This window comes from Bactrocera neohumeralis, chromosome 6 (genome assembly GCF_024586455.1).
Source record: "Bactrocera neohumeralis isolate Rockhampton chromosome 6, APGP_CSIRO_Bneo_wtdbg2-racon-allhic-juicebox.fasta_v2, whole genome shotgun sequence".
NCBI classification, from domain to species: Eukaryota; Metazoa; Arthropoda; class Insecta; order Diptera; family Tephritidae; genus Bactrocera; species Bactrocera neohumeralis.
Genome location: NC_065923.1, coordinates 28,009,364 through 28,034,107, shown reverse-complemented (window position 1 = coordinate 28,034,107; position 24,744 = coordinate 28,009,364). Strand labels below are relative to the sequence as shown.

The 24,744-nt window shown below is 38.5% G+C and overlaps 3 protein-coding genes across 3 annotated transcripts; 2 read left to right on the top strand and 1 right to left on the bottom strand.

Moving 5' to 3' along the window:
- Nucleotides 1-376: 376 nt before the first annotated feature.
- LOC126763401 (fumarylacetoacetase) lies at nt 377-2,517 on the top strand. Its single transcript, XM_050480889.1, has 5 exons — nt 377-626; nt 1,033-1,116; nt 1,185-1,318; nt 1,393-1,994; nt 2,064-2,517. The coding sequence occupies exons 1-5, from the start codon at nt 543-545 to the stop codon at nt 2,402-2,404; spliced, it is 1,245 nt and encodes a 414-aa protein (XP_050336846.1). The 5' UTR covers nt 377-542; the 3' UTR covers nt 2,405-2,517.
- Nucleotides 2,518-5,135: 2,618 nt separating this feature from the next.
- Nucleotides 5,136-16,719, top strand: LOC126763385 (uncharacterized). The gene is given in 7 exon segments (XM_050480850.1): nt 5,136-5,450; nt 11,493-11,632; nt 11,693-11,941; nt 12,005-12,162; nt 12,222-12,600; nt 12,603-12,626; nt 13,532-16,719. Coding segments are annotated over 6 exon segments (2,973 nt in total). The 5' UTR covers nt 5,136-5,450; nt 11,493-11,571; the 3' UTR covers nt 15,634-16,719.
- A 4,483-nt stretch (nt 16,720-21,202) lies between these two features.
- LOC126763396 (cytochrome P450 302a1, mitochondrial) lies at nt 21,203-23,557 on the bottom strand. The gene is made up of 6 exons (XM_050480864.1): nt 23,390-23,557; nt 22,852-23,325; nt 22,621-22,796; nt 21,891-22,537; nt 21,635-21,832; nt 21,203-21,545 (listed from the first exon to the last, which is right to left on the bottom strand). Exons 2-6 carry the CDS (start codon nt 23,241-23,243, stop codon nt 21,411-21,413), a joined length of 1,548 nt encoding a protein of 515 aa, XP_050336821.1. The 5' UTR covers nt 23,244-23,325; nt 23,390-23,557; the 3' UTR covers nt 21,203-21,410.
- Between the last annotated feature and the right edge of the window lie 1,187 nt (nt 23,558-24,744).

Genomic DNA, 24,744 nt, shown 5'->3' with positions numbered 1-24,744 from the left:
CGCTCAAAACCTCTGACAATTTTTGTCTTATTTAATTATGATAACACATGTGTTCAAACTCTCCCGGCGAGTAGCTTCCTAAGCTTCATGAACACTTAACAATTTTTAACTAAACGATAATAATTTAACAAATTTTAAATAAACGAGTTGAAACGACGAACACACCTAATTATCACCCACAAATGCTCTATCAGTGAGAAATTTTTAGAAGATTTGTAAATATACTTTTATGGCAAGAAAATATGGCAAGAGAGACCGTGATCTGATAAGTAAACACAAACTCGAAATATGAAAAGAGGAACTGAATTTGAAGAGAGCAAATAGTAATAGTAGTTAACCGTCGTTAGACGTGATCACACTTCAGCGCTCATTGAGCTTCAGTTTTGTTAGTTGCCGCTGAACTGGCGATCGAGCAGGTTGCTTTCTTCGCTTTTACGACAGCTTTCGTGCTTTGCGCAATCACTTTCAGCGACTTCCAAACGTGGCGTGTGCATTCTGTAAACAATTTTAATCGACAGTTTGTTGTGAATCAAAGCGGAACGATGACCAGTTTTGTAAACATACCGGAAGGAAGCGATTTCCCTTTGGAGAATCTACCATATGGCGTATTCTCAACCAAATCGAATGTGAGTAGATTTAAAGGCGCTTAAGTGATGACACTCTTTTTTATAATTTTGACTTGTGAAATAATTTTTTTCGTGCTGTAATTTTATATAACGGGTCCAGTTTCCGAACTGGAAAGTATCCCATTCTAGTTCAACTGGTTCTACTAATGAGGTATGCGAGTTTAGAGTTTAGAAAACCAAAACAAAATAAGACTTTATGCAAAACAACACAATTTCCATTTGCATTACCATAAATTAGTGAGAAACTAGTTTGAACGTTGGGTAAATGGTCCCCCTGCCGTGGCTGAGACCGGCTTGAGAGACACTCGTTTGTTGTTATGTGTGTTGTCTGGTAATAAACTAACTTACCGAATAAAAAATAAAAACAAAAACAAAAACGCAATTAAAAATTTATTGATTTTTGCAGCCGCGCAAGCGCGTCGGTGTCGCCATTGGCCAACATGTGCTCGATCTCGCCGGCGTAGCGCAACTTTATCCACCCGAAGTACAGGTATGTCGCCATAAACTCTTTATAGATAGCATTATTGTTAAATTTCCAATGCTTTTTATTCGTTTCAGGATGCGCTCAACTCAGATTCGTTGAATCTGCTGATGAGTCTCGGTCACACAGCGTGGAATGTAGTGCGTACGCGCACACGTGAGCTGCTGCTGAAAGGTTCGGTGCTCGAGGAGAATTTGCTGCTGGCACACAGGTACATATGCACATTACCTTCACTCTCTTTCACTCCATCTTCTTTAAATATTTACTAATATTACTTGCTTCCAGCGTTCTCATACCACAAACCGACTGCGAGCTGCATTTGCCCGCCAACATCGGCGACTACACCGACTTCTATTCATCCATACATCATGCAACCAATGTTGGCATCATGTTCCGCGGCAAGGAGAATGCTCTCATGCCGAATTGGCGTTATATACCGGTGGGCTATCATGGACGCGCCAGCTCTGTGGTGGTCTCCGGCACACCGATACGCCGTCCATTGGGTCAAACTTTACCCGTGGATGGTCAGCCACCAGTTTTTGGCGCTTGCAAGTTATTGGATTTTGAATTGGAAGTTGCTTTCTTCGTTGGTGGTCCGGGTAATCAATTGGGCGAACGCATTTCAGCTGAAGATGCGTGGAAGAATGTCTTTGGTTTTACGCTGATGAATGATTGGAGTGCACGTGACATTCAAAAATGGGAGTATGTGCCGTTGGGTCCATTCACAGCTAAGAATTTAGGCACCACCATATCGCCATGGGTTGTGCCTGTTGCGGCCTTGGAACCTTTTCTGGTAGACAATTTCAAACAAGAACCGGAAGTGTTTCCATATTTGAAACACGAACGTCCATTCAACTTTGATATAAACCTCGAGGTTTCTTTGAAACGTAAGTAGCTACATTCCTTTTTTCCAGTTCTTAAATCTTCATTATAACCTTTTCCATCAACCACTTTAGCCGAAGGTGGCGCTGAGTCTGTCATCAGCAAGTCGAACTACAAATATTTGTACTGGACAGCGCTGCAGCAGATTGCCCACCACACTGTCACAGGCTGCAATGTGCGTCCCGGTGATTTGATGGCATCGGGTACAATTAGCGGTGAGACGGAAGACTCTTATGGCTCTATGTTGGAACTGAGCTGGCGCGGTTCGAAGACCATCAATTTGGAGGGCGGTGCTACCAGGAAGTTCCTGCAGGATGGTGATGAGTTGATTATTCGTGGTCACTGTGAACGAAATGGTGTGCGTATTGGTTTTGGTGACTGTGCCGGAAAGGTGTTACCCGCTATACCACTTTAAAGTGTAAACTACCATTTTACTTTAGTTTGTCTGTATATTGTTTACAAACACTTTTTTTTACTATGAAAGAAAAATATTAGTTATTATGAAGAATATTTAACTCTTCTACAAAAGCGCGGTTTTAAAGTCAAGGAACGAGGATGAAGAAACTTTAGTAATAATTGGAGTCTGTTGCACTGAAGTAAGGAATAATTTAAGAAAGCTGTTTTTTGGAAATAATAATGATCGCTATTTAAATATCAAAGTAATAAAGAATATAGAAGAGACTACTTTCTATGTTAAAACTTGGCTCTAAATCTTTGTCTCAATTTTTCTCTTCAGATTAAACGTTCAAATAGGAAAGAAGTTTCAAATTTCAAAGAATTTAAAAAGTTGTAGGACAAAATATGCCAACAATCTGAAGGATTCATATTTTGATAAGCCCGGAAGTACGGTTTGATTGACTAATTTTGAAGCTTAGCTTCAGTAAACCTCAAAAAATCTAGAATGCTTAGTGTCAGTTCACACAAGGACTCTTATGTTAAAAACGGATTTTGTAGTCAAGTGAATGAAAAAAAAACGAAGGGATGGCAAGTTTTGTGTTCTTGTCCTTAACAGTCTACTGTTATAAACTATAAAAAAGCTGTGTACCTCGTACATGAAGCAGTCAAGAAAGTTTTCCAACGAACTCATACAGCTCCTGTGAACACAATGAGCAACATCAAAAGAGAAAAGTCCGTGTATAAGCCCAGACATATTCCGCAAAGAACTGAAGATGTTTTGACATACGACATACTATTTGTGTTTTTACGGTAACTCAAAATATTCATCTCGGCAAAAAAAATGGAATTAAATCACGAACATTTTCGCGCGAGTACCTTTTACAATTTTCGCGAAGATCGTCCAATATACCTTGTTTTCCCGGAAACTATTGATGTAGTGATAACATTGTTACATCAATATCCGTCATGGAATCTCTCGTGAGATTAAGACAACAATAAGCATTAGTGGGACCAACATATATTCAATATTGAATGGACATTTGACATTAAAAAATATTCACGTTCGATCCCACACAATTTGTCAAGCGCTTAAAAAAAGCTCGTGCCGATTGATCGAGAAAAATGTTAAAAAGTACGACAATGGAACTTCAAAATACGTCTATGATATGACAGGGGATGAATAGTGTATTTACGTGTATGAGCTCGAAAGTAAACCGCAGTCGCCTATATGGGTGTTTCAAGATGAGACGAATCCAACAAAAGTTGTTCGCGCACGAAGCATTTCCATGCCTTTAAGTGCTTGTTTTGTTGGAGAACTTGATATTTGCCACATGAAGAAGCAATTGCTGTGTTTAGATCGCGTGCTTTGAAGATACTTCAATCAGAGTGGCAAAAGTGCTTCGAAAATTTGTTCATACTCATGCAAAAGTGCATATCATAAATCTTAATAGATCTTCCATAGGTTAGGTAAGGTAAAGTTAGGTTAGATGGGTGATCAAAGATCGCAAGTGGACTGCCATAGAAAAGAAGAACTCCTGTGTTCGGACTTGTAAATAAGTAAAAGGCTTAGCAGCCAATACAAATTTACATAGCCGTTCAATTTCAACTCCCGCCAGTTCGGTGGGATGTCTCAGAGTATGCGCTACCAAGTGTTTAAGTCTTGACCTCCGAAAAGCGGGACAGTCAAGAAGGAAGTGTTGAGTTATTTCCACCTCATCTTCTTGCAAACAGCTTCTGCAAGCGGCATCTGGCAAGATTTTCAACCTTACAGCATGAACGCCAAGAGCACCACAACTAGGGAGAGGCTACCCTTACTGAGGGCGAAGAGATCACTAGGTCTTCTGCGATCACTCTGGGACCAAAAGGTTTTTGCGATAGCGAAACTAGCGATGGTGGCCCAGCGCTCGCCAAGCTTCCGCGAAACTCAGCTATCTAGTAGTAGAACACAAGACGATACGGGAGCACCGGCACGCTTTCAGTCTATCGATAGCGGTTCTTGGGTGTCATTCCTTGCTAGCTCATCAGCTTTACAATTTTCTGCTATTCACCTATGGCCCGGCACCCATACCCATATCTATATTTAATACATCTTAATGGAGAATATTTTGAAAGTCAATAAAGCAATTTTCGATGCTTAATATTTGTTTTTGTTCTCAAAAAAATCTTTGTTCGCTCGACCGAACGGGCAAAAGCTCAGACAATGACTGACTAATACAAATATTTCTTAAAAAACATTTTGCTTTGTTTTAAAACTATCGAAAACTTAAAATATTCCTTTAAATGTTAAATGATAAAATATAAATGGCCTGAGTACTGGTCTTTTCTTTAGTTTGGTTTCATAGCACAGTGTTCTTAATATGAACTTTTTCAACTCGAACTTATCACTTTGGTTAGTAAAAGCTTTAAAGCGCGCATGTATGTAACTTTACAGAGTGACCACGGTGTATCACAAATAACCACCGAGTAAAAAACTTGCCTAATACCATTTGTATCTCAGAGCATTACTAAGTTACTTATCTCATAGATGCTTTCGCTGCGCGCACTTTATGAAGAGCATAAAGCATACAAATACAGAGAGGGCGAGAGAGCAAACAATAACACTGCGCCTGCTCACAACACAGCACCACCCTCCGCGCCGCTGCAAGCGCCAACCGTTTGGCAATTTACTTGAGCAAAGTAACGAGCGAATTCCGTTGGCTGTTCAACTCCAGCACGAAATCGCTGCTGCCGCAAACAGTTGAAGACGAACAACGTCAACGAGCAGAAGCGAGCAAATTGCAAAAAATCACTGGCGCCGGGTAAAATTGTTGTGTCCGACCGCATTAACAATAAATACAATAAATAAATGAAATATTTCCATAAGTTTGCGAGCAACGAATAAGCACACAGCAAAGTAAATAAATAAATAATCGAATAAAAGACAGCGATGTATATGGTGAAATAGTAGCACACAACAACAACAACAAGAAAAACACAAAGTTTTCGCATAAATCAATAATAGATGAGTGCGACGCAAATTTGTATGCCAAACGCGCAGCAATAAAACAACAAATCCGTAGCAGAAAGTGAGTGCAAATTGTAGTGAAATATCTAGTTTTTTCCATTTTCCACACATTGATTAACGGTACTTCGGCACCTGCATAAAACAAATGGAAAAGTGCAAAATTTGCAATGCGAAAAAATAAAGAAGTTTCGTTTTGAACGCGTTTGGAAAAATCAATTCTTTGCTACTTCATTCGGTTGCCGAAGTCGGCGCTGCAGTTGGCGACGCAGCCGTTAAGCCACTACAGCTGTCACCAGCAGTGCCAGCGCCGCCGAGGCATATTGCATTGTAGCAAGGCGAACTGCCACCGGCAGAAGACGAACCACCCGCCCAAACTGCTATATACGGCGCTTAGCTGGCCACCCACTCCAGCAGAGCGGACGCGAACCCCCGCGCAGGTTCGTGTCCACGGCAGCGGCATAGAAGCTTAACGCCAGCGAGCGAAGCAGGTAGCAAGTAGCGGTGGTAGAGTAGAAACTTCAAGGAAATCCCCCACGTCGTGCTGGTATTTTCGGCTAAGCCAGCGCTGGCTAACTGCACTGTCAAGTGTGTGGTCGCGTACTGTGTGTGCGACTCTTGAGACGAAGTCTGTCACCGCTGAACCCTTGACTCAACTGTCTGGCCAAATGACTGACAGAATGAGGTGTGCTGCCTAGCGGCGTTCGGGGTGCGGGGCTGTTTCGTTTGTGAAGAATACGAAATCATAAGCGAGCAGTGCAAATGTGCAACGACTGTTTGGCTGTGGGGGAAGGGGGGCGCAAGCACTTACCATGCAGACGCACCCCACAGTGAATAATACATTTTTTGCCATATTACACATGCAATTCCTTACTCGGTGCAGTAGACAGCGAGATAAACAAATGTGAGACAAGCCATTTCATTGTTTCTTTTTTTGTCAGTGTGTATGAGAGACGACGCCGACGACAACGACGACGACAAAGGCAATTAAGCGTCGGCGCCAGAATGAAAGCTTGCTCGCAAATCCATATGTGCATATGTATGTATATGTGTGAGTGCATTTCGCGCAGCGCCGCAGCGGCAGGGGGTTGCATGGGCTAACCAGTTTTTAAATATGGTTTGCTCAAACTTTTAATGCCTAGACTTGCTGTGCAACGTTCAATACAAGCAAGCACAAACATATATGTATAAAAAAAATATATATGTACATATTTATGTAAATATGTATGTATGAAAATGAATTGTCATCTGTGCATTTTTTGTTTTGCGTGCAATAATTTATACTGCTTCGTTTGTTCGGTTTTTTTTTTGTTGTTATAATTTTCTGTCCCTTTTACAACCAACCAACCACCCCATGGATCGGTTCCACCGCCCTTTGCAACGAGTCGCTAAAATACGGCGAATTAACTGCATTGTGCGGCGAAAAAAGCTAAAATGATAATAAAAACGCCGTGATAATAAATGAAATGCGTAAATGTGGAGCAAAGTGTAGCTATGTGTGTATGAAATAAACGAAATCAAGCAGTCAACAACAATAAAAGCAACAACGAGTACAAAAAAGAAATAAAAAATTCAAGTGTTATGAAAATGTGTGTGTAGAGAGAGCAGCAAGTACAGCAGTTTAAAAAAATGTTGAAATACAAATCTGTAAACAAAGCAAAAGCAAATGTGATTTTTTAAGAGCTTGATAACTTTTTTAAAAAAAAAAACGCATAAAATTTGCAAAATCTCATCGGTTCTTTATTTGAAACGTTAGATTGGTTCATGACTTTTACTTTTTGAAGATAATTTTTTAAAACCGCGCTGCGTCTTAGGTGGTCCATTTCAAAACTTTTTTTTATAAAAGTCTATATTTGGCATATAAAAACGATTAGTGAGGACTTACAAATGCTAAAGTGGGGACTAAATGCTTAGTTGATTGCGTTAAATACTTAGTCTTTAAATGCTTAGATCAGTCTTAAGTATTGTACTTTTCACAATGGGCCTCTTAAAGGCCTATGTGCGTCGGCAGACATCCACTTTAGCTTCCTAAAGATTGTATTAATATATAAGTACATACGTAATTATATTTATAAGTAAATTGTTAATTTTCTAACCACAAATCGCACCGCCAACGCTCAATTGCTGGGCGCACAGCTCAGAGTAGCAAGTGTTGTGGGAAGAATCGTAACTTTCTTAAACGTGTTGACATGTAATTGGTTTAAAAAGTCGCTTATCACTAAAGCAATCAATTACAAATTAAAATAACTGTTTAAATTTTAAACTATTTCGCAATACAAAAACAACAAACAATAAAAAACAACAAGAAATAACGTTAACTTCGATTGCACTAATCTAATAATAGCCTTAACAAATAAAAAAGAATTTTGAACAGTCGGTTTGTGTGACAGTTATAACATTGAAAAGTCCCCGGCCTACCATGGTAAATTCGTTTTTTGATTATAGCGGCCCTCCAAGCTTTCGATACCACTTTTGTAGTAAGTCGTAGCTGATTTGTTCTTTGCTTCAAAATTGGCCTCAGTTTTGGGCGAACACATCTTATGCTTCCCAGCAAACACTATTTTGAGATCCAAGATTAAGTAATAGTTGCTGGGGATCAGAACTGGTGAATAGCGTGGATGCGGAAGCAACTCGAAGCTCAACTCATCGATTTTTCTTCCCATAGATCGCTCTTTTGAGATCTGAGAATAGGAATTAGTCGCTGGGGGCCAGATCTTGAGAATATCGTGGAAGCGAAAGCAATTCGAAGTCCAATTCATTGATTTTTGCCATCATTTTGACTGACTTGTTATGCGGTGTATTATTGTCTTGGCGAGATAGCACTCTTTTTTTTTCAAATGCGGCCGTTCGTCGGCGGTTTCGTCTTTCAAACAGTTAATGTAATAGTCGCTGTTGAAGGTTCTTCCTCTTTCAAGGTAGTAAATAAAAATTATTCCATGCGCATTCCAAAATACAGACGCCGTAATCTTGTCAGTTGGCCGTTGCGTTTTTCCACGCTGTGTAGCGGGTTAATCGTGTGTAGTCCACTGGGATGACTATAGATTGCAGTTCGGAGTGAAATGATGGAGTCATATTTCATCCATTATCACATATCGACACAAAAGTTAGGGTTTATTAAGCTTAAACATCTCCAAACACGGCTCCGAATCATCAGCTCGTCCCTGTTTTTGGTCAAAACTGAGCTCGCGTTTCACCCACTTTACACAGAGCTTTCTCACACCCAAATATTTGTAAATGATATAATGTAAACGTTCAGTTGATATCTTTCGAATACCTGCTAACTCGAACAACTTCACTTTACGGTCTTCCAAAATTATTTTGTGGACTTTTTTGATGTTTTCGTCGATAACAACCTATTTTGGGCATCCACTGCGTTCACCGTCTTCGGTGCTTATTTCACCACGTCTAAAGTTAGCACACAAATATTTGATGGTTAATTTTCCTGAAACAGTGTCCGGAAACAAGTTCTCAAGCCAAATTTTTGCTTCAACTGCATTTTTTCCCTTCAAAAAGTAATATTTTATCAACAGGAGATATTCCTTTTTATCAATATTTTTCACAATAAAAAAGTTGCTTCATTCAAAATGATATAATTCACAAACATACGATCCGACAGCTGTCAGAAGTGTCATCTATTTGTCAGATCTGTCATGTTATAGTTATACGATTGTTATAGTGATCCGATCGGAACAATAATAACTTCTCAAACAAAAAGTTTTAAGTACAAAAATTCAATTTTGATCGATCAGGTTGTTATAGTGTTCCGATATCGGTGATTTTTTAAAATAAATAGCATCTTGGGGCGAAAGGACGTGTGCGAAATTTCAGATCTATTCCTCAAAAACTGAGAGATTAGTTCGCGTATATACTGACAGACTTTACTTTATAGGCTCTCCGTTGTTTCCTTTTGGATGTTACAAACATCGTACCAAACTTAGTATTGCCAGTTCAGGGTATAAAGAACAAAAACACTAAAAAAGAGTGAGATATACATACATGTACATTCGTTCATACATGCTTAAATAATTATATAAACATGTATAGGTACATTTGTACAGCCATATACATATGTATGTATGTTGGCTTATCAAGAATCGCAGCCAGCTAATCGAAATAGAAATGTTCGGCTAGTAATCTTGCTAGAGTTCATTGATAAGTTTATATGTACCTGTGTATGTATGCGTAGATATGTGTATACATGTGCACATAGCATTATATATAGACAGAAATTTTGCTTTTTAATAAAGATTTGCTTAAATCGATTTGATTAGCCCCCTGTATACTTCAGAGTATGTGATAGCGGCCTCGCATATATTTTATAATCGCAATCGCGCACATTATATACCATACACACATATGAACAATGCATACTTTCATACTTTTCTTTTGTGAATTATGAATAATGCGTTATATACCTTTTATATTAAAAGAAATTATCAGCGAGGAACAGTCATTGAAGCAAATTAGAATACTATGGCTGAAAGCGTTTGTTCTAAAAAAAAATTAACAGGGTGTAAATAATATAATCATAAATATTTTTTTATTTTAATTTTCTGATGCATGTGATTAAGGGGTTAGACCAGTCTAAATTTTTCAAAAACTCGATTTATTTTGCATTAAGTACAGCTCAGGTTCCTTATTCTTATATAAATTAAGATGTCTGTATATAATGATTATTTTTTGATTAAGATAATTTCTAAGATTGATCCAGGATTCAGTTTGACCAAACCTTGTTTCCACTGAAAAAAGAATATAAATTCAATACCCTTTTCCTTACTCCTAGAATAAATTGTCAAATTAAGACCTTTTATGAGCGCCTGATCGGCCTTATCCCATAAATATTCCATAAACAGTTTGAAAAATGCTCTCGAGTTAAGTTGCGTCCTTGGCCGAAAGAAACTCAGGTCCGTTTCGGTTACAGAAAAGCAGGTTTGCTCACGCCAAAGTTCACTTGACTCCTTTTGACTGCATCCCCACAAGTGAAACTTTTTTGTTACCCTGAATGTAAAGGGTTGATTTGAAGGAGCTTGATAGCCTTTTATATATGTAAACCTTAGTTTTTGTAATCTATTTGATACCCAACCAAAGTCACCAAAAAATACTTGTTATGCATATTGGGTCAATGTAATGGTTGTCATCGTTATCAGTCCTAAAATCTAAACCATAAGTATGGTAGATATGCCAAGTGAAGCTTTTTCTGTGCGGATACAACCTGAAAGCGTCCAGACTGGTCAATAGTGTCTCTAGAGAAAAAATTGAGAATGCTTTAAGCGTTGTATACTGACCACTGAAGTCTGATGTATTACATGCATAAAATGAAATTTGGTCCAATGATCGCGTTGTCCATACTGCGACCATGTAGGGAAAATACAGGAGTAAAATGAATAGAGATATCGCAGTGACGTATTCGAAAAGAAGGTACTTCCATAAGCACAGGCGTTTTATTAGGTTTAGCTATTTGTCTTATCGTTGAATGAGGTGATTTAAGTGAAGCGAGGGAACAATCGAGATCTTAAATTGAAAGCGTACAAAGTACAGTCTGTGCAAGCACTGACACCGCTCGATGGATCTGAGACGTAGTCGCGGCCACAATTTGAAAGAGATAATCTTCAAAAAATGAATGACAAACAATGTTCTTTCCAATGTTAATAAACAATCGTTATTGAATTTAAAGTTTCTGTGTGGAGTAGAGAACCTCGAAATGGTTCATCCTTTATTTACACATTTAATCGAACATTTCACATGAAAAATTAGCTCCTAAAGATCTCCTGAGAGTCTCTACGCTTTTTGGAGACATGCCTTGTATGATAAATTTATTGAACCCATTTATAGTAAATAGTTTTTAGTATTAGTCCAAATAGTTCCTTTTGATATCCTTCTACGCTATCCGTTTGTTTGTTGTACTACTACAAACCGGAATGATTAATCTAGTTGATGAACCAAACTAATAGTTAGAACTCTCGGTTGATTTTTACAGTTTCACAAAATTTCTTTCTTCTTCAACCTCTTTTAATGCCAAATAAAAGGAGACCTTCAAACCTTAATTGTGTTTATAAATCATTTTAGTATTTATTGCTTAATTTTTAAACTCTTTATATTTTTCCAGCAATAGATAAAATGCCTGCGACGCTTTCTTATTAGAAACCACTGGGTCTTCAATAAAAGCAAAAACAACCAGCCATAAAATGTCTCCACTAAGATTAGTCTACTGTTTGGTGCTTTTCGCCGGTGTTCGAGCGAGTACCCGTAAGATTAAATATATTAACCCAAACAAAAGAACCAAATAATATACTTCTTTATTTCCAGCTGAGCGTCCATTCGCCTGCATGAGTTATATGGAGGATGAGAAGTTCATAAATGACGACGATGACTTTGACGAGTATTCAGCAAATGGCGCGCAGACGCAATATAGTGCAGAGAATTTAAATTCATTGGACGTAGAAGACACACCAATTGAACCGGCAGCGCCGCATAGACGCGTCTGCCAGGCTGATTATACTTTCTGCTTCGCGCTGTGGCGGCAATATCCGAATGGCACACGTATCGAGAAACAAGGTAAATGAGAAAATTTAAACATTTCCTAATTTTTTTCTAATCTTACATTTTTCCGCTCTTGAGGTTGTTGGAAGGAGAGCACCGAACGCAATGCCACTTGCAGTCAGTCGGAGTGCACGAGCTCAGCGCCCACATCACGCAACAATTCGCTCTACTACTGCTGCTGCTCGGGTGATTCTTGTAATAAGCATGTGGCCGTGGTGGAGCCAGCGCCGCTGCAGGTATTTGGTCTTAAAGTTATTACCTCAACCACCGACTCATTAATAATCCAACTTTACAGCTCTCCAAACCCATTTACGGTGCTGATAAAAATGTTTCCATGCACTTCGGCGATGCTGGCGTAGGCGTTATTCTGACAGTGATTGTTGTATTGATTCTTTGCTTGTCGGTTAGCGGTTTTGCGGCTTACTGTTATGTGCACAAAATAAAAGATAAACCCATGCCCGAGGAAGCACCGCTGGCACCTTCCGGTCCTGGTTATAGTTCGAACCTGCGTAATGTGGATAATATTAACTTGATATGTATGCTCGGTAACGGTAAATATGGTACCGTTATGAAGGGTTTACTCCATGATCAAGAGGTGGCTGTGAAGATATTCCCTGAAAGTCATTATCCATATTACATTAATGAACGGAACATTTACTCGTTGCCTATGATGGATAGCCCTCGTTGCTAACTTATTTTGGTGAGTATGAAAACTGAAGGGCTTAGGGTTTTAGAAATCAAACGGTTTAAAACGACAAACAGCATTAGTAAAACTTAAAATAAATTACTTAGTAGACTCAAGTTTCAAAGGTATATGAACAAACCCATACCACAAACCTTCTGACATAGTCATTCCTATACCATTTTACACCCGAAGAAACGAGTACCAAGGCGCTCAAACTTTGATCTCTCAATATGGAGTCGATCCAGAAGGAACTGCAAAGATTTTTTTTCAACCTCGTTGTTCCTTCCTTAACATATATCGGTCTTTAAGGGTAACAAACGAACGGAGTCTGATCAGAGAAAGCATAAATTAGTCCACATCAATGTAATCCATTCTTATCCCTTCAAAAAATTCATCTGTATTAGTCGTTGATATTTCATAATATATATGTATTTGATCCAGAAGGTTAGGTTAATTTGGTAGGCGACTAAGGCATACATTTGGTTCTTTGCGATACCGATACCAAGAGGAGTCATCGTTTAGGCTGCCTGCGCTTGACGCGAATTTTAACAGACTCTGAGGCCGCACTGTCGATACCTTCTCCAGTGTATTATACTGTGGGGACCCCATATGTTTACAGTCTTGCCAATGCGGGACAAGTGCACAGAAGGAACTGCGAAGATTATTTTTCAACCTCACCCTTGACAAAGCTTGGTCTTGGGTGGTGGATAACAAGAAGATAGGAAATCATAAATATGTCCACATTAATGTAGATTGCTTTCTTCATAGCTCTTGCGTTGTTTTGTTGACCTTGGTCCGTACAACAGTGTGTATCTTGATTATAGATTGATTTTCCAGTCAAAAACCTGGCATTGTTCTACTAGAAAACTATTTCTTTACTCATTCCATATAAATATTTCTAAAACTTACTTTTTCTGTAGGTTATGATGAGCGTCATACAATGGACGGCAAAATCGAATATCAGTTGGTGCTGTCACTAGCACCACTCGGCTGCTTGCAGGATTGGCTAATAGCCAACACTATGAATTTCGAGACCTTCTGTGGCATGGCGAAGTCCATCACACGCGGTCTCTCACATCTACATACGGAGATAAGTCGCGGTGACGAGTATAAGCCATGCGTCGCACATCGGGACTTCAACTCGCGCAATGTGCTCGTCAAAGCCGATCGTACATGCTGCATAGCCGATTTCGGTTTCGCGCTTAAAGTGTTCGGCTCCAAGTATGAGTATCGCGGCGAAGTGGCTGTCGCCGAAACGAAAAGCATTAATGAAGTCGGCACTTTGCGTTACATGGCACCCGAACTTTTAGAGGGCGCTGTCAATCTACGTGACTGTGAGACATCGCTCAAGCAGATGGACGTGTATGCGTTGGGGCTGGTGCTCTGGGAAGTTGCGACACGTTGTACAGACTTTTATGCGCCGGCACAAATGACGCCAGCTTATAAGGCGCCCTACGAACAAGAGGTCGGCACACATCCCACCTTCGATCAGATGCAGGCATTGGTGGTGCGGCACAAAGCCAGACCACTCTTTCCACCCGGTTGGGGTGGTGGCGCTGCGGCTAAGCTAATTAAAGACACATGTGAGGATTGTTGGGATCATGACGCTGAGGCACGTTTAACTTCGCTATGCGCTGAGGAGCGTATGCAAGAAGCAGCTGGTTTGCGGCCACGCTACTCACACGCACAATCGCCAAGTCCATTATTGAGCGCCAACAATTTACTCGCCTGCGATCATGTAGACTCGTCAGCGGTGCGTATATCGATGGAGACGTGTCATTCGGAGACGGCGACAATGCTGCAGCCGCCACCAAATCAAAAATTGTTGCCGCGTGCACACAGTATGGGCAGTGAGTTGGGTGGCTTGCCACCGCAGACAGAGAAAAATCATCTCATACACACGCAACAACAACTGCAACCATATCAGGGGCGTAATCCATGTCAGGAGCGTAACTTGGCGCCGGTCGCAACGCGTCCACCACAAATACTGGTTGAGAAGAGTAAGAAGCACAGCTTCCAGACGGGTCAAGAGAATAGTTTCTCATGCCTCGAAGACGATGTTTCAGTGGAGGATTTGATCTCTGGCGGCAACACGAAGAAGATTAGCAATTTTATGACTGACAATACTTCCAGCATGGGTGAAGGCTTCCCCAAACAGCACAACACCGATCGCAAGCTGCGCGGCTGGCATGGCGTGCGTGCGCTAATACAAAAGAAACTCTTTCGTAAGAGTGATGTCGGCGCCGACGTATATCAGCAACAATTCGGTTATGGCGATGAAAAGTCCAACTTGGTGGACAACCGTTATGCGGCGGTAATTAAGGGGCTCGACAACACCGGCACCGAGAGACTGGCCAAAGCAGCCACCGTTAGTTACATTGACGACCGACAGCGCTGCAATAATGGCGTCGCTACAACAAAAACCACAATGCTCAGCGATATCTATCCGCATACGAGACGACCCAACAACCTGGACTTGAGCCCGCTCAACGGCGCCGCAGTTCCGGTAGCGGAGTGCAGCACGCCGCTTAACAGCGCCACCTACAACAAATCCAACTTAATACAGAGCATAGCGGAGGAGTGTCACGATATCGTGCCTAAAGTGCGCCTACAGCAATTGGACACACGCACAAGTACGCCCTGTCACGTGGTGCCGCGTTCCCTCTCCACCAGTCTGATAAAAAATATGAATCGTAATAATAATAACCTCACTAAAAGTGAACTAAACTCAGTGAATGTGGCAAAGTGTCCGAAGGAGCCGACACCGCCAACGGCTGCCAGCTCGGCTGGTCATCTCAGTGCGCCCAATCACGCCGACATACTGTTTCGGCGGCAGCGCAGCCTTGAGATGTTCCGCGAAGTGTTCAGTGGGCGTGGCAGCACAGAGCGACTGCGCGACCCTAGTCAACGTGTGAAAACACCGGGCGATGTACCGCCTTCAGTGCGTAAAGTGCGCGCCTCCAAGACGCTCAGTCTCTACGACGATCGCATGATGGACTCGTCCACGCTGAATATACTCTAGCATGAGGAAGTTCTGCTGTTGGAATTGTAAGCTGCGCGTAATTCTGTGTTGAGCTTACAATGGCGGCAGACAGAACAGTAGTGCTATAAATGAAAGTACACGAGGTGCTTCGTTGAAAATACTCGCGTGTTTAGTGGGGCTCAGAGCGGAGAGCGAAAGCGCACGCGCTGAGATTGCAATACAAAATTTCAACTCTATTTTACATAGATGTTTATGTAACTATATGACCCAGCTGTATTGTATGTATTTACAAGGAAAACTCTACACATATACATATGTAGATTTGTATGTGTTTGTAAGTGTAAGTGAAATAACCAAAGTCCTTATAGTGTAATTTTTGAATGTGTTTTTGTACGAGATTTATGTAACGCATTTGCGCGTTGTGTCTGTAAGCTAGTCTTAAGCGTGTATACTATACAAGTTAATGTACATACATACATATATGTATATATATGTGCTAAGTAGGTATAAGTTGTGTGTGCATTATAAGGAGAAGAAACCGTGGAAAGGATCGCAGATCAACATTGTCAGCCATTGATTGTTGTTGCAGACAGAATGTAGTAAGGAAAAAACTGTATTTTGTAAAACACTTATTGGTAGTATCGTAAGTCAACCACTGTACATCTCTAGGGAATTTTCATAGCTCTTATGGCAGACACAAACTACATTAGGGTGGTTCTTAAAGACGGGAAAGACACAATTTCTTAGAAACAAACTTCGAAACATAACAACTAATATAAAATTATTACGAATGAAGATGACAAAAAAACTTTTCGAACCTGTTAGGGTGTGTATGCGCTGAAAAATATTTTTTTTTTTTACTTTGTAGACGCCTAAGTCGTTTCTAAACTAGTATTTCAAAACTTCATAAAGACATTTTTAGTTCGATTGTTGTTGGTTTTTGGGCGTGTATAAGGAAAAAAAAATTAATTTTTAAGAGCCACCCTAATTCTACATATACATTGGCATTAACAAGTAAATGACAAAGAAAGTATGGATATTTTGCATTTTTCCTTTTAATCAAAAACTGAGCTTATAGCCTTATGTTTGTATGTTAAGGTGGTTCTGAAAGTCCGGAAACTAAATTTTTTCATTAAGTTTCGGAAAATATTTTGTTATAAGAAAAACATATTATAAACAAAAATATTATAAAAACAGAATACTTTGGTAATGTTTGGATATACGTGGAGTAAGTATAGGAAATATTTTTTAAAACGTTTTTAGCCGTTACCAATTTTGAGATATTTTAATTAATATATTTTTCTGTCTATCGAATTTTTGTTTTGGATACTGAAAAATACATAAATTTATAATATTTTTTAGAGCCACCCTAATATTTAAATACACATACATTTCAAAATATTTGAATTAATCTATTTTGCTTGCGAATTTTTGTTTTGGGTACCGAAAAATATATTTACAGTATTTGTTAGAACCATCCTAATATGTATATACATACATATGTATGTACATATTCGAATTTCAAAATATTTCAATTTTATGTTTTACTGTAAAGTTATCGAATTTTTGTTTTGAGTACTGAAAAATACATTTAAAATATTTTTTAGAACCACCCTAATGCCCCGACACCCGAATTTCAAAATAATTTATCTGATCTAGTTTGCTGTGAAATTAACGAATTTTTGTTTTGGGTACTGAAAATATATTTTTATTCTCTTTTAGAACCACCCCAATATGTACATATTTTTGTATTAATAAGCTAAATCAGCAGAAATATATTTTATATACTCTTTTCACTTATTCTTAATTAAAAACTTTATTTTCACTTTTATGGTGACATATAAATATTTATTTATGTATGTATGTATGTACATACATATGTATGTATGTATATTACGTTGGTTCTCAACGCTAACAATATAAAATTTCAAATAGAATTTCGGAAGCTCTGCTAGTACAGTAATTTTTTTAGAGAATGTTATTATAAAAAAATATTAAAATAAAAAATTGGCAACGGTTGCAGACGATTACGGTGTGTTTAAGTAAGAAAAATTAGTTCATTAATGTTCATGTGTAAATCTTTGTACAATATTTTTTTTACATTATTAGATACCAATTTTTAAAAATTACACTGAAAAAAAATATACAAAAAAAATTTAAGAACCACCCTAATGTATAGTATGTTGCATACTTACATAGCCATTCACATGCAAGTCAACTCTCTCTCTTTACCTTATTACCAATTTTTTAAAATTAAACTGAAAAAAATTATGATTTTTTAAGAACCACCCTAATGTGTGTATCTAACATATATACATAGTTTCTAGATTCATATGAAAGTCAACACAGCAGAAAAAGTCGTTTACTTTCCATCAAAAACAATACTTTCTTATAAATATATTTTTTGATTTGTCAATTAACCGCATTTATAGCTATTAAATATATTAAAAGATAACACACACATATATACAAAAACATTCACGCAATATTATATATTTATACTTACATACATATGTGCTATAAATTCTTTTCTAATTAAAAATAATAATAATTTACTACACACCCTAATACTTGAACTGTTGAAGCGTTCATGAAGTCGAAAGAATTTTCCAAATGCCTTGTATTTAATTAGAAAACAAAATAGAATTAGTGATTTACGATTTAGAATAGAAAACATGATAAGTTTATTCTTTACAATAATGAAAGCTATAAATATTATAGCCATATAAAGATTATAGCAATGATACTCTAACAAAAAACAATGATCTAAGTGTATTCCAAATTATATATGCAATGTATATGTACATATATATAGGTATAAATAGTAAGTATGTAAATGAATTTGATTTAGAAAACGTGAAATGTAGTGTGAGAAAACAACAAAAACAAAAATATTATTTGTATTATCAGGCTCAGCTAACATCACATATACATATATACATACCATTAGCAACATTGCATACACACACAAACATAGATACATACATCTATACGAGTCTAAGTTGTGCAAATAAGTAAATACAAATGTATGTATTTAAATCAATAAATTCCATATATTAAAGAAAATATATATATTAAAATAATAATGGGATTTTTAATTGATATTTGAAGTAGATTTGTATGGGTTTACGAGTTCATGCATAGATACACATACATATATGGTCACTTTTCCACCTATTTCCATCATAATACAATACTTTGGCTAAGCATTAATATTACAGGAGCGATCCAACACGAGGCCCTGTCTCTATGTAGCCACTATGGCAACATACATACATATATCTAATATTTGTCAAACTTTGGGAAGTGGCGAATCGAACAAACATTAGACTGGTAATAGACTGATGAGAGCGCCTTACAAACGTAACAACTCAATTCTCTATGCTTCATCGGTCAGTATGGGTAGGGCCAGTAGTTTTTGGGATTCACATAGAATTCACCTAGTTGATGTGGATTCTATGTGAATTCCAAAAAGCATAGTAAAATATTAAAAATAATTGGATATCGAAAACACAGGTAGGCCAAAGACCTTAAAACCGCCGTTATAGTATACATAGCAAGATATATATATCAATATACTATTTGTTTTTCGCTTACTAAAAACGTTGTACGTCAAAAATAGTCAGAAACGGATCCGAAGAGATAGTTTATCTCCTCATTAATGCCTCTTACAACCCGATTTCCTTGAATCAAATGAGAATTTGAGATTATAAGCTATCATGAACGAATCATTGTCAACATAGTACCTAATTCGGAACTAGCAATTCGTTTTCCTGGTTAGTTGTTCCTTTCGGATTAATAGCAAACAATGTTTATATACTATATATATGTATGTAGAGGGATTTCCAACAAGAGTGATATAATTTCTTTACAAAAAAAAACACTAATTGTTAAAAAAATTCAACAATATTTTCATTACTTCGAGCGGTTCTTTGTCTTATTGGCACTTCAACATTATGCAAAGAAAATGCAGGCTCCAAATCTCAAACGATTCGCGAAGGATTATTTTGATAACATAATTGAATAATTTGTAAACGTTGTTTTTGCTCATATCATTCCATAAGGAAATTGTAAACCTTACTGAATAAAATGAAAAAATAGGACACAATATACTATGTATGAAACGACACTTAAAAATTATATCCCTGATATGTAGTATATTTATCTCATCTCTAAACTTCTAAAGACGCCTTCAAAAGCAAAGGCACGTAGGTTTTATAATATTAAATATTCAACAATTTCTGACTTTGATTTCTTGTTTTTCAAATCGACGCCTATTTAATACATTTTTAGAAAGTCTTGCTTATTCTTAGTAGATAGGTAGGATGTCTGACGACGCACGGTTGTAAAAAGAAGTTAACTACGCACATTTATAATTGACATAACGTTGAATATTGCGAATGCTTTTCATACAATGTAATTTAATTCGAATCAAAGTTTTAACCATTTTGAAAATATCGGAAAATCTAACATTAAGTCCTGGGTGACCATAACGGTTTGTAATTGCAAATCTTTAAAGAATACTGTTCCACAGCTCTAGAGATGCCAATCATTGCTTAGGAGGTCAGTCTAAAACTTATAAATGTAGCAAATAGGTATTTTGGACACCAGTCGTTCTCCGGTGCATAATTTTAAACCTTTGCGTAGTGTTTTGTCTTGAAATATATTTTCATAAAAGTCATTCGACATTTGGAGGTATTTGAAAGCTATAAGTTTCTTCTTTAGCCGGTAATAATATCATATCATTGTCAAAACAAATCGGTAGGTCTATTCTTTACAGTATGTGACTGGTATGGTCGCGTGTTCACAGGAGAATCGTAGGAAATTGTTAATTCGATAATTTGTAAGGAAAATTACCCTTGTCTCGATAATGAGCTCTTGGAACTCATTAAGATTCGCATATTCCTAGGTGGAAAAGTTTTAGTAAGCAATTGAGAAGTAAAGTCCTCTCTCGACGAACAATTCGTCGTCTTCGACGATTCTACAAGTCACACATCATCCCCCTCCAGCTATATGGTGCAGAGGCATGGACGTTCACAATATCTGATGAGTCGGCGCTACAAATTTTCGAGGAAAAGGTTCTGCGGGAAATTTATGATCCTTTGGCAACGGCCAATACCGCAACCGATGGAACGATGAGCTGTACTACAAGTAGATATACAACGACATTGACATAGTTCAACGAATTAAGAAATTGTTAATTCCATAAATTTGTAGGGAAAATTACCCTTAGCTCTATATTAGCGGATTGGGAACAAGTTGGAGCTCAACTGTATTCTTGCGTTCGGCTATCATATATTTTGGTTCAACGTGAATTTGACGAGCGCTAGTCAACTGCTGCACAACCGCAAGATTCTTCTGATTCAAAGAAATTTATAAGATGTCTAGTGAGCTCTTGGTTCTTATTAAGTTCGCATATTCCTAGATGTAGGAGTTTTTACTGGTCATTGTTCGAACTGAGGGGCATCATTTTGAGTATGCCGCTAACCCTCAAAATATAGTACATATGAAATATAGTTTCGCAAAGTATTCGCCAATTTGAATTTTAAAAAGTTACGAAATCATAGGTCTCAAACTTAGATCTAAAAACTAAGTTGGGTCTAAAATCTACAATACACTAATGTTCTTTATTATTTATAATCATTTATCACTTTCCATACAAAAAACAATTAACTACAAGTACAATCTTCACAAAAATTACAATAAGAATAGTTACATAAATCTACAATATTAAGAGGTATGTAGTTCATCCGAGATACACAAACACAAGTGCTGTAGTTGGCGACAATCAGAAAATCACTTTACTGAATCCGTAATCAATTTCCGTGGCTTGACTCATCGCGTCGCTTTAACTGTATGCTCACCGGCCGACTGGGCTTGTTGATTAGTAGCGTCCGTACACCCATCTTGTCTTCACCCCCCATCCAAGTTACTTCAAAGTTTCGCAACAACTAGCGAATGAGATGAAAATTTCATGCAAATCAAATGCGGATTCAATTTTAAAAATAGCTTTGCAGCTCAATGCTCATTGGGTACTTACGCGTAACATGAAAACGAGTAATATTTGCTCAGCCATGCGACGGGCTATGCAAGCGCGCATGCCGTGACCAAAGGGCAGCACTAGGTAGGGATGAACGGCTTGATTGCGATGTAGCCAACGCTCGGGCTTGAATTCCTGCGCGTCTGGGAAGTATTTCTCCAAACGACAGGAGATCATATTTTGTGTTACCACCACGGTCTGTAAAGAAATTTCATTAAGATGATGTGTCGCTTTGCTAGCTTTAACCCAAACCCACCCCTTTCGGCACATGATAACCGCTTAGCACCAAATCTCTATTGAGTATGCGTCCGACGCCGACTGAAATCGGATTCAAGCGTAAAACCTCCTTCAGCACGGCGCGTGTATATGGCACCTCGGCGCGCAAAGCATCAGCTGATAAGGGTGTTTTCGGTGTAGCCAACACACGACAGGCTTCCTCCTTCAACTTCGCTTGCACTTCTGCATTCCTAGCAATGTGATATACCGCAAATGCTGTCGTATAAGAAGTGGTATCGATGCCTGCTAGCAGTAAATCCGCCGCCATGCCGACAACGTCACAGAGATCGAGGTTGGGATTTTTGAGGTATTCTTCAATCAATGAGCTGCGCGACATAGTGCCATCATGATTGTCGCCATTGCCGTCCGGTTTACTCTCCTTGAAGTACGCCAACTTTTGAGACACTAAATCGATAGCGACACTCTCCATATATTCTTGCGCCTTGCGTAGCCTACGATATTTGGGTGTCTCGAAGTGACGCCATAACTGCAAACCTTGATCGGTGGGCAATATGATGCTGTTTGTTGTTTCTGCAGCGCGCATGAGTTTGGTGGAGCGTGAGTTGGGTAGCTGTTCGTCGGGTGAGAAGCCATTTAGACGCTCATCGAAAGTCATTAGGCAGGTGACTAGGATGAAAGTTGGAAATACATGTAATAATGTTGGGTTCAACTTATAGTGCAGTTTAGTCACTTGAATTAGATAGACTTACGTTCCAAATTCAAGCGCGCCAATTTCGGTAATATGTCGAAGCTGCAATCCAATGGCAAATATTCGAGGAACTCTTGCGTGACCAAATCCAAGTCGGCAAGAAAGCTGCGTACGCTCTTCGGTGCGCTGATCTCTTTTTGCAACTCAGAGCGTAGGTGCCACCATTCCGCGCCGTTGCTATAAATAGAAGAAAATTATGAAGCAATTGAAATCACTTTTCACATATACTAACGTGGGCAGCAAGCCGGCTGAGCGATAGATGTGCGGCCGATCTTTGCGATACTTCTCCAACGCCAAATGACTGCGTCGCTGTGGATAATCTCGCTCATTTAGCAGCGTCGCAATATCGTTCGGATCATATAACCACACAATGTCCTCGCCCGGTATCATGGTCTCACGCACGATCGGTCCATATTGCTCGTACTTATTGCGTCCCGCCTTATGCAGCTCCAGCCATGAGTAACGTCCAACCAGCGGCAAGTACTGATACAATATACCAAGTCCGAAGGGTCCACGCGGTCCCGGTATATCCTTGTAGGGTTTAGCAAATGCTTTCGACGTTGAACGCGCTGCCGTAGATGAGAGATATCTCTTTGTAAGTGCGCTGCTGATTATTCTAGCCATACTGCTTTGCTCAAGCACAGCAAGCACATCCGAAATCACAGCTTTTTGTGGTGCCGTTCAAGATCAACAAGACCGCTTAACACTAGAGCGTCACAGTATAAATGAATTTCGGTTAACGAAAACATTGCGGAATAGCGTGAAAATACCATTGTTTCTATATATTGCTTCACTTATAGAATGATTGATCCACATATAATTGACTGTGTGTATCCAAGTTCGAGCTCATAAATAAATGCAAACCGTAGCGAAGTAAAGGAGTTAAGAATCGACGTAAATATATAAATGTATTTACATATATTTCGCAGAGTTAGATAAACATGAGAGCTGGAATCGGTTTCCACAATCGTTCTCACTTTGTTAATTTGTGGAACTTAGCGTTGATTTAAGCTCAGCTTAGCATCCACCAAAGCGAGCAACAGCACATATCAGCTGTTGAGATTACTCAAAGCTTACGGTATGTATGTGTTGAGTTGCAGTTAGAGCATGTTTAAAGATTTAGAATTTCATCGGCAATCACGAAGTTTTAATACCCTACATTTAAAGGTAACCTCTGGATAACACTATGCGGGTAATTGGTCCAAATATGCAATAAACTGTCATATTGCGAGGTGCTCAACGTTAAAAAAACGAGATATTTTAGCAAAGAAGGCATCAATTAATGACCAATGAAAGGTTCAGTATACGATTACAGAAGAACTTCTTTTAAACTTCTAAAGCAGCTAAGTTCTACATCGCTATTCCAACGCTCATACTCGAACGGGCCACAATTGTCTTTGAATAAAGACTGTCAACTCACCAACACTCTCCAAATATTTTTGGATAATATTTTTTACTCCTAAAAAACACATCACTCATCACTTGTATGACTACGGCGATGAACAATTTTTAAAGATGAGAGGCTCAGAAGTTTAGCGAAGAGAGGATCACATTCGATTTAATGGATGAGCCTAATGATATGTATTTATACCAAGAATGTATAATACTTATTGTGGCTTATCATCCTCGAAACTGTAACCATAATTCCGTATTTGTTCTCAGTTGGATAAACCTAAAAATATTTTATAACTATCATAATTCCTAATATTTTACTACATTATATACGTTCCAACTACTCGAAGAAACCCATTTCGTCTGCGACTATTTCGATACCACTAATAATAGATCCATCAATTCAATCGCCATTGTCATCTGTTTTCTATCGTTCCCATGATGTCTGAATCTATTGACGGATCGCTACTAATTCCCAATATAAGAATATGCCTCTGGAGTGGTTCGCCGATGTGTAAGACGGAAGCATAGTCTGATGTTAGGGGTTTTCGTTGAACTTCGTATTCAACCTGGATAACCCATAAAGAAATCCTTAAAATCTAGAATATACAAATTTTGTATTTCTAACCAAATTTCGTGTGCGAATGTTGGAATACGCTTACGGTGATTCAGTTACATGCCTCGTTCTGGTCGATTTTTGACCTCTTCAACTGATGAAATATTGAAAAGGTGA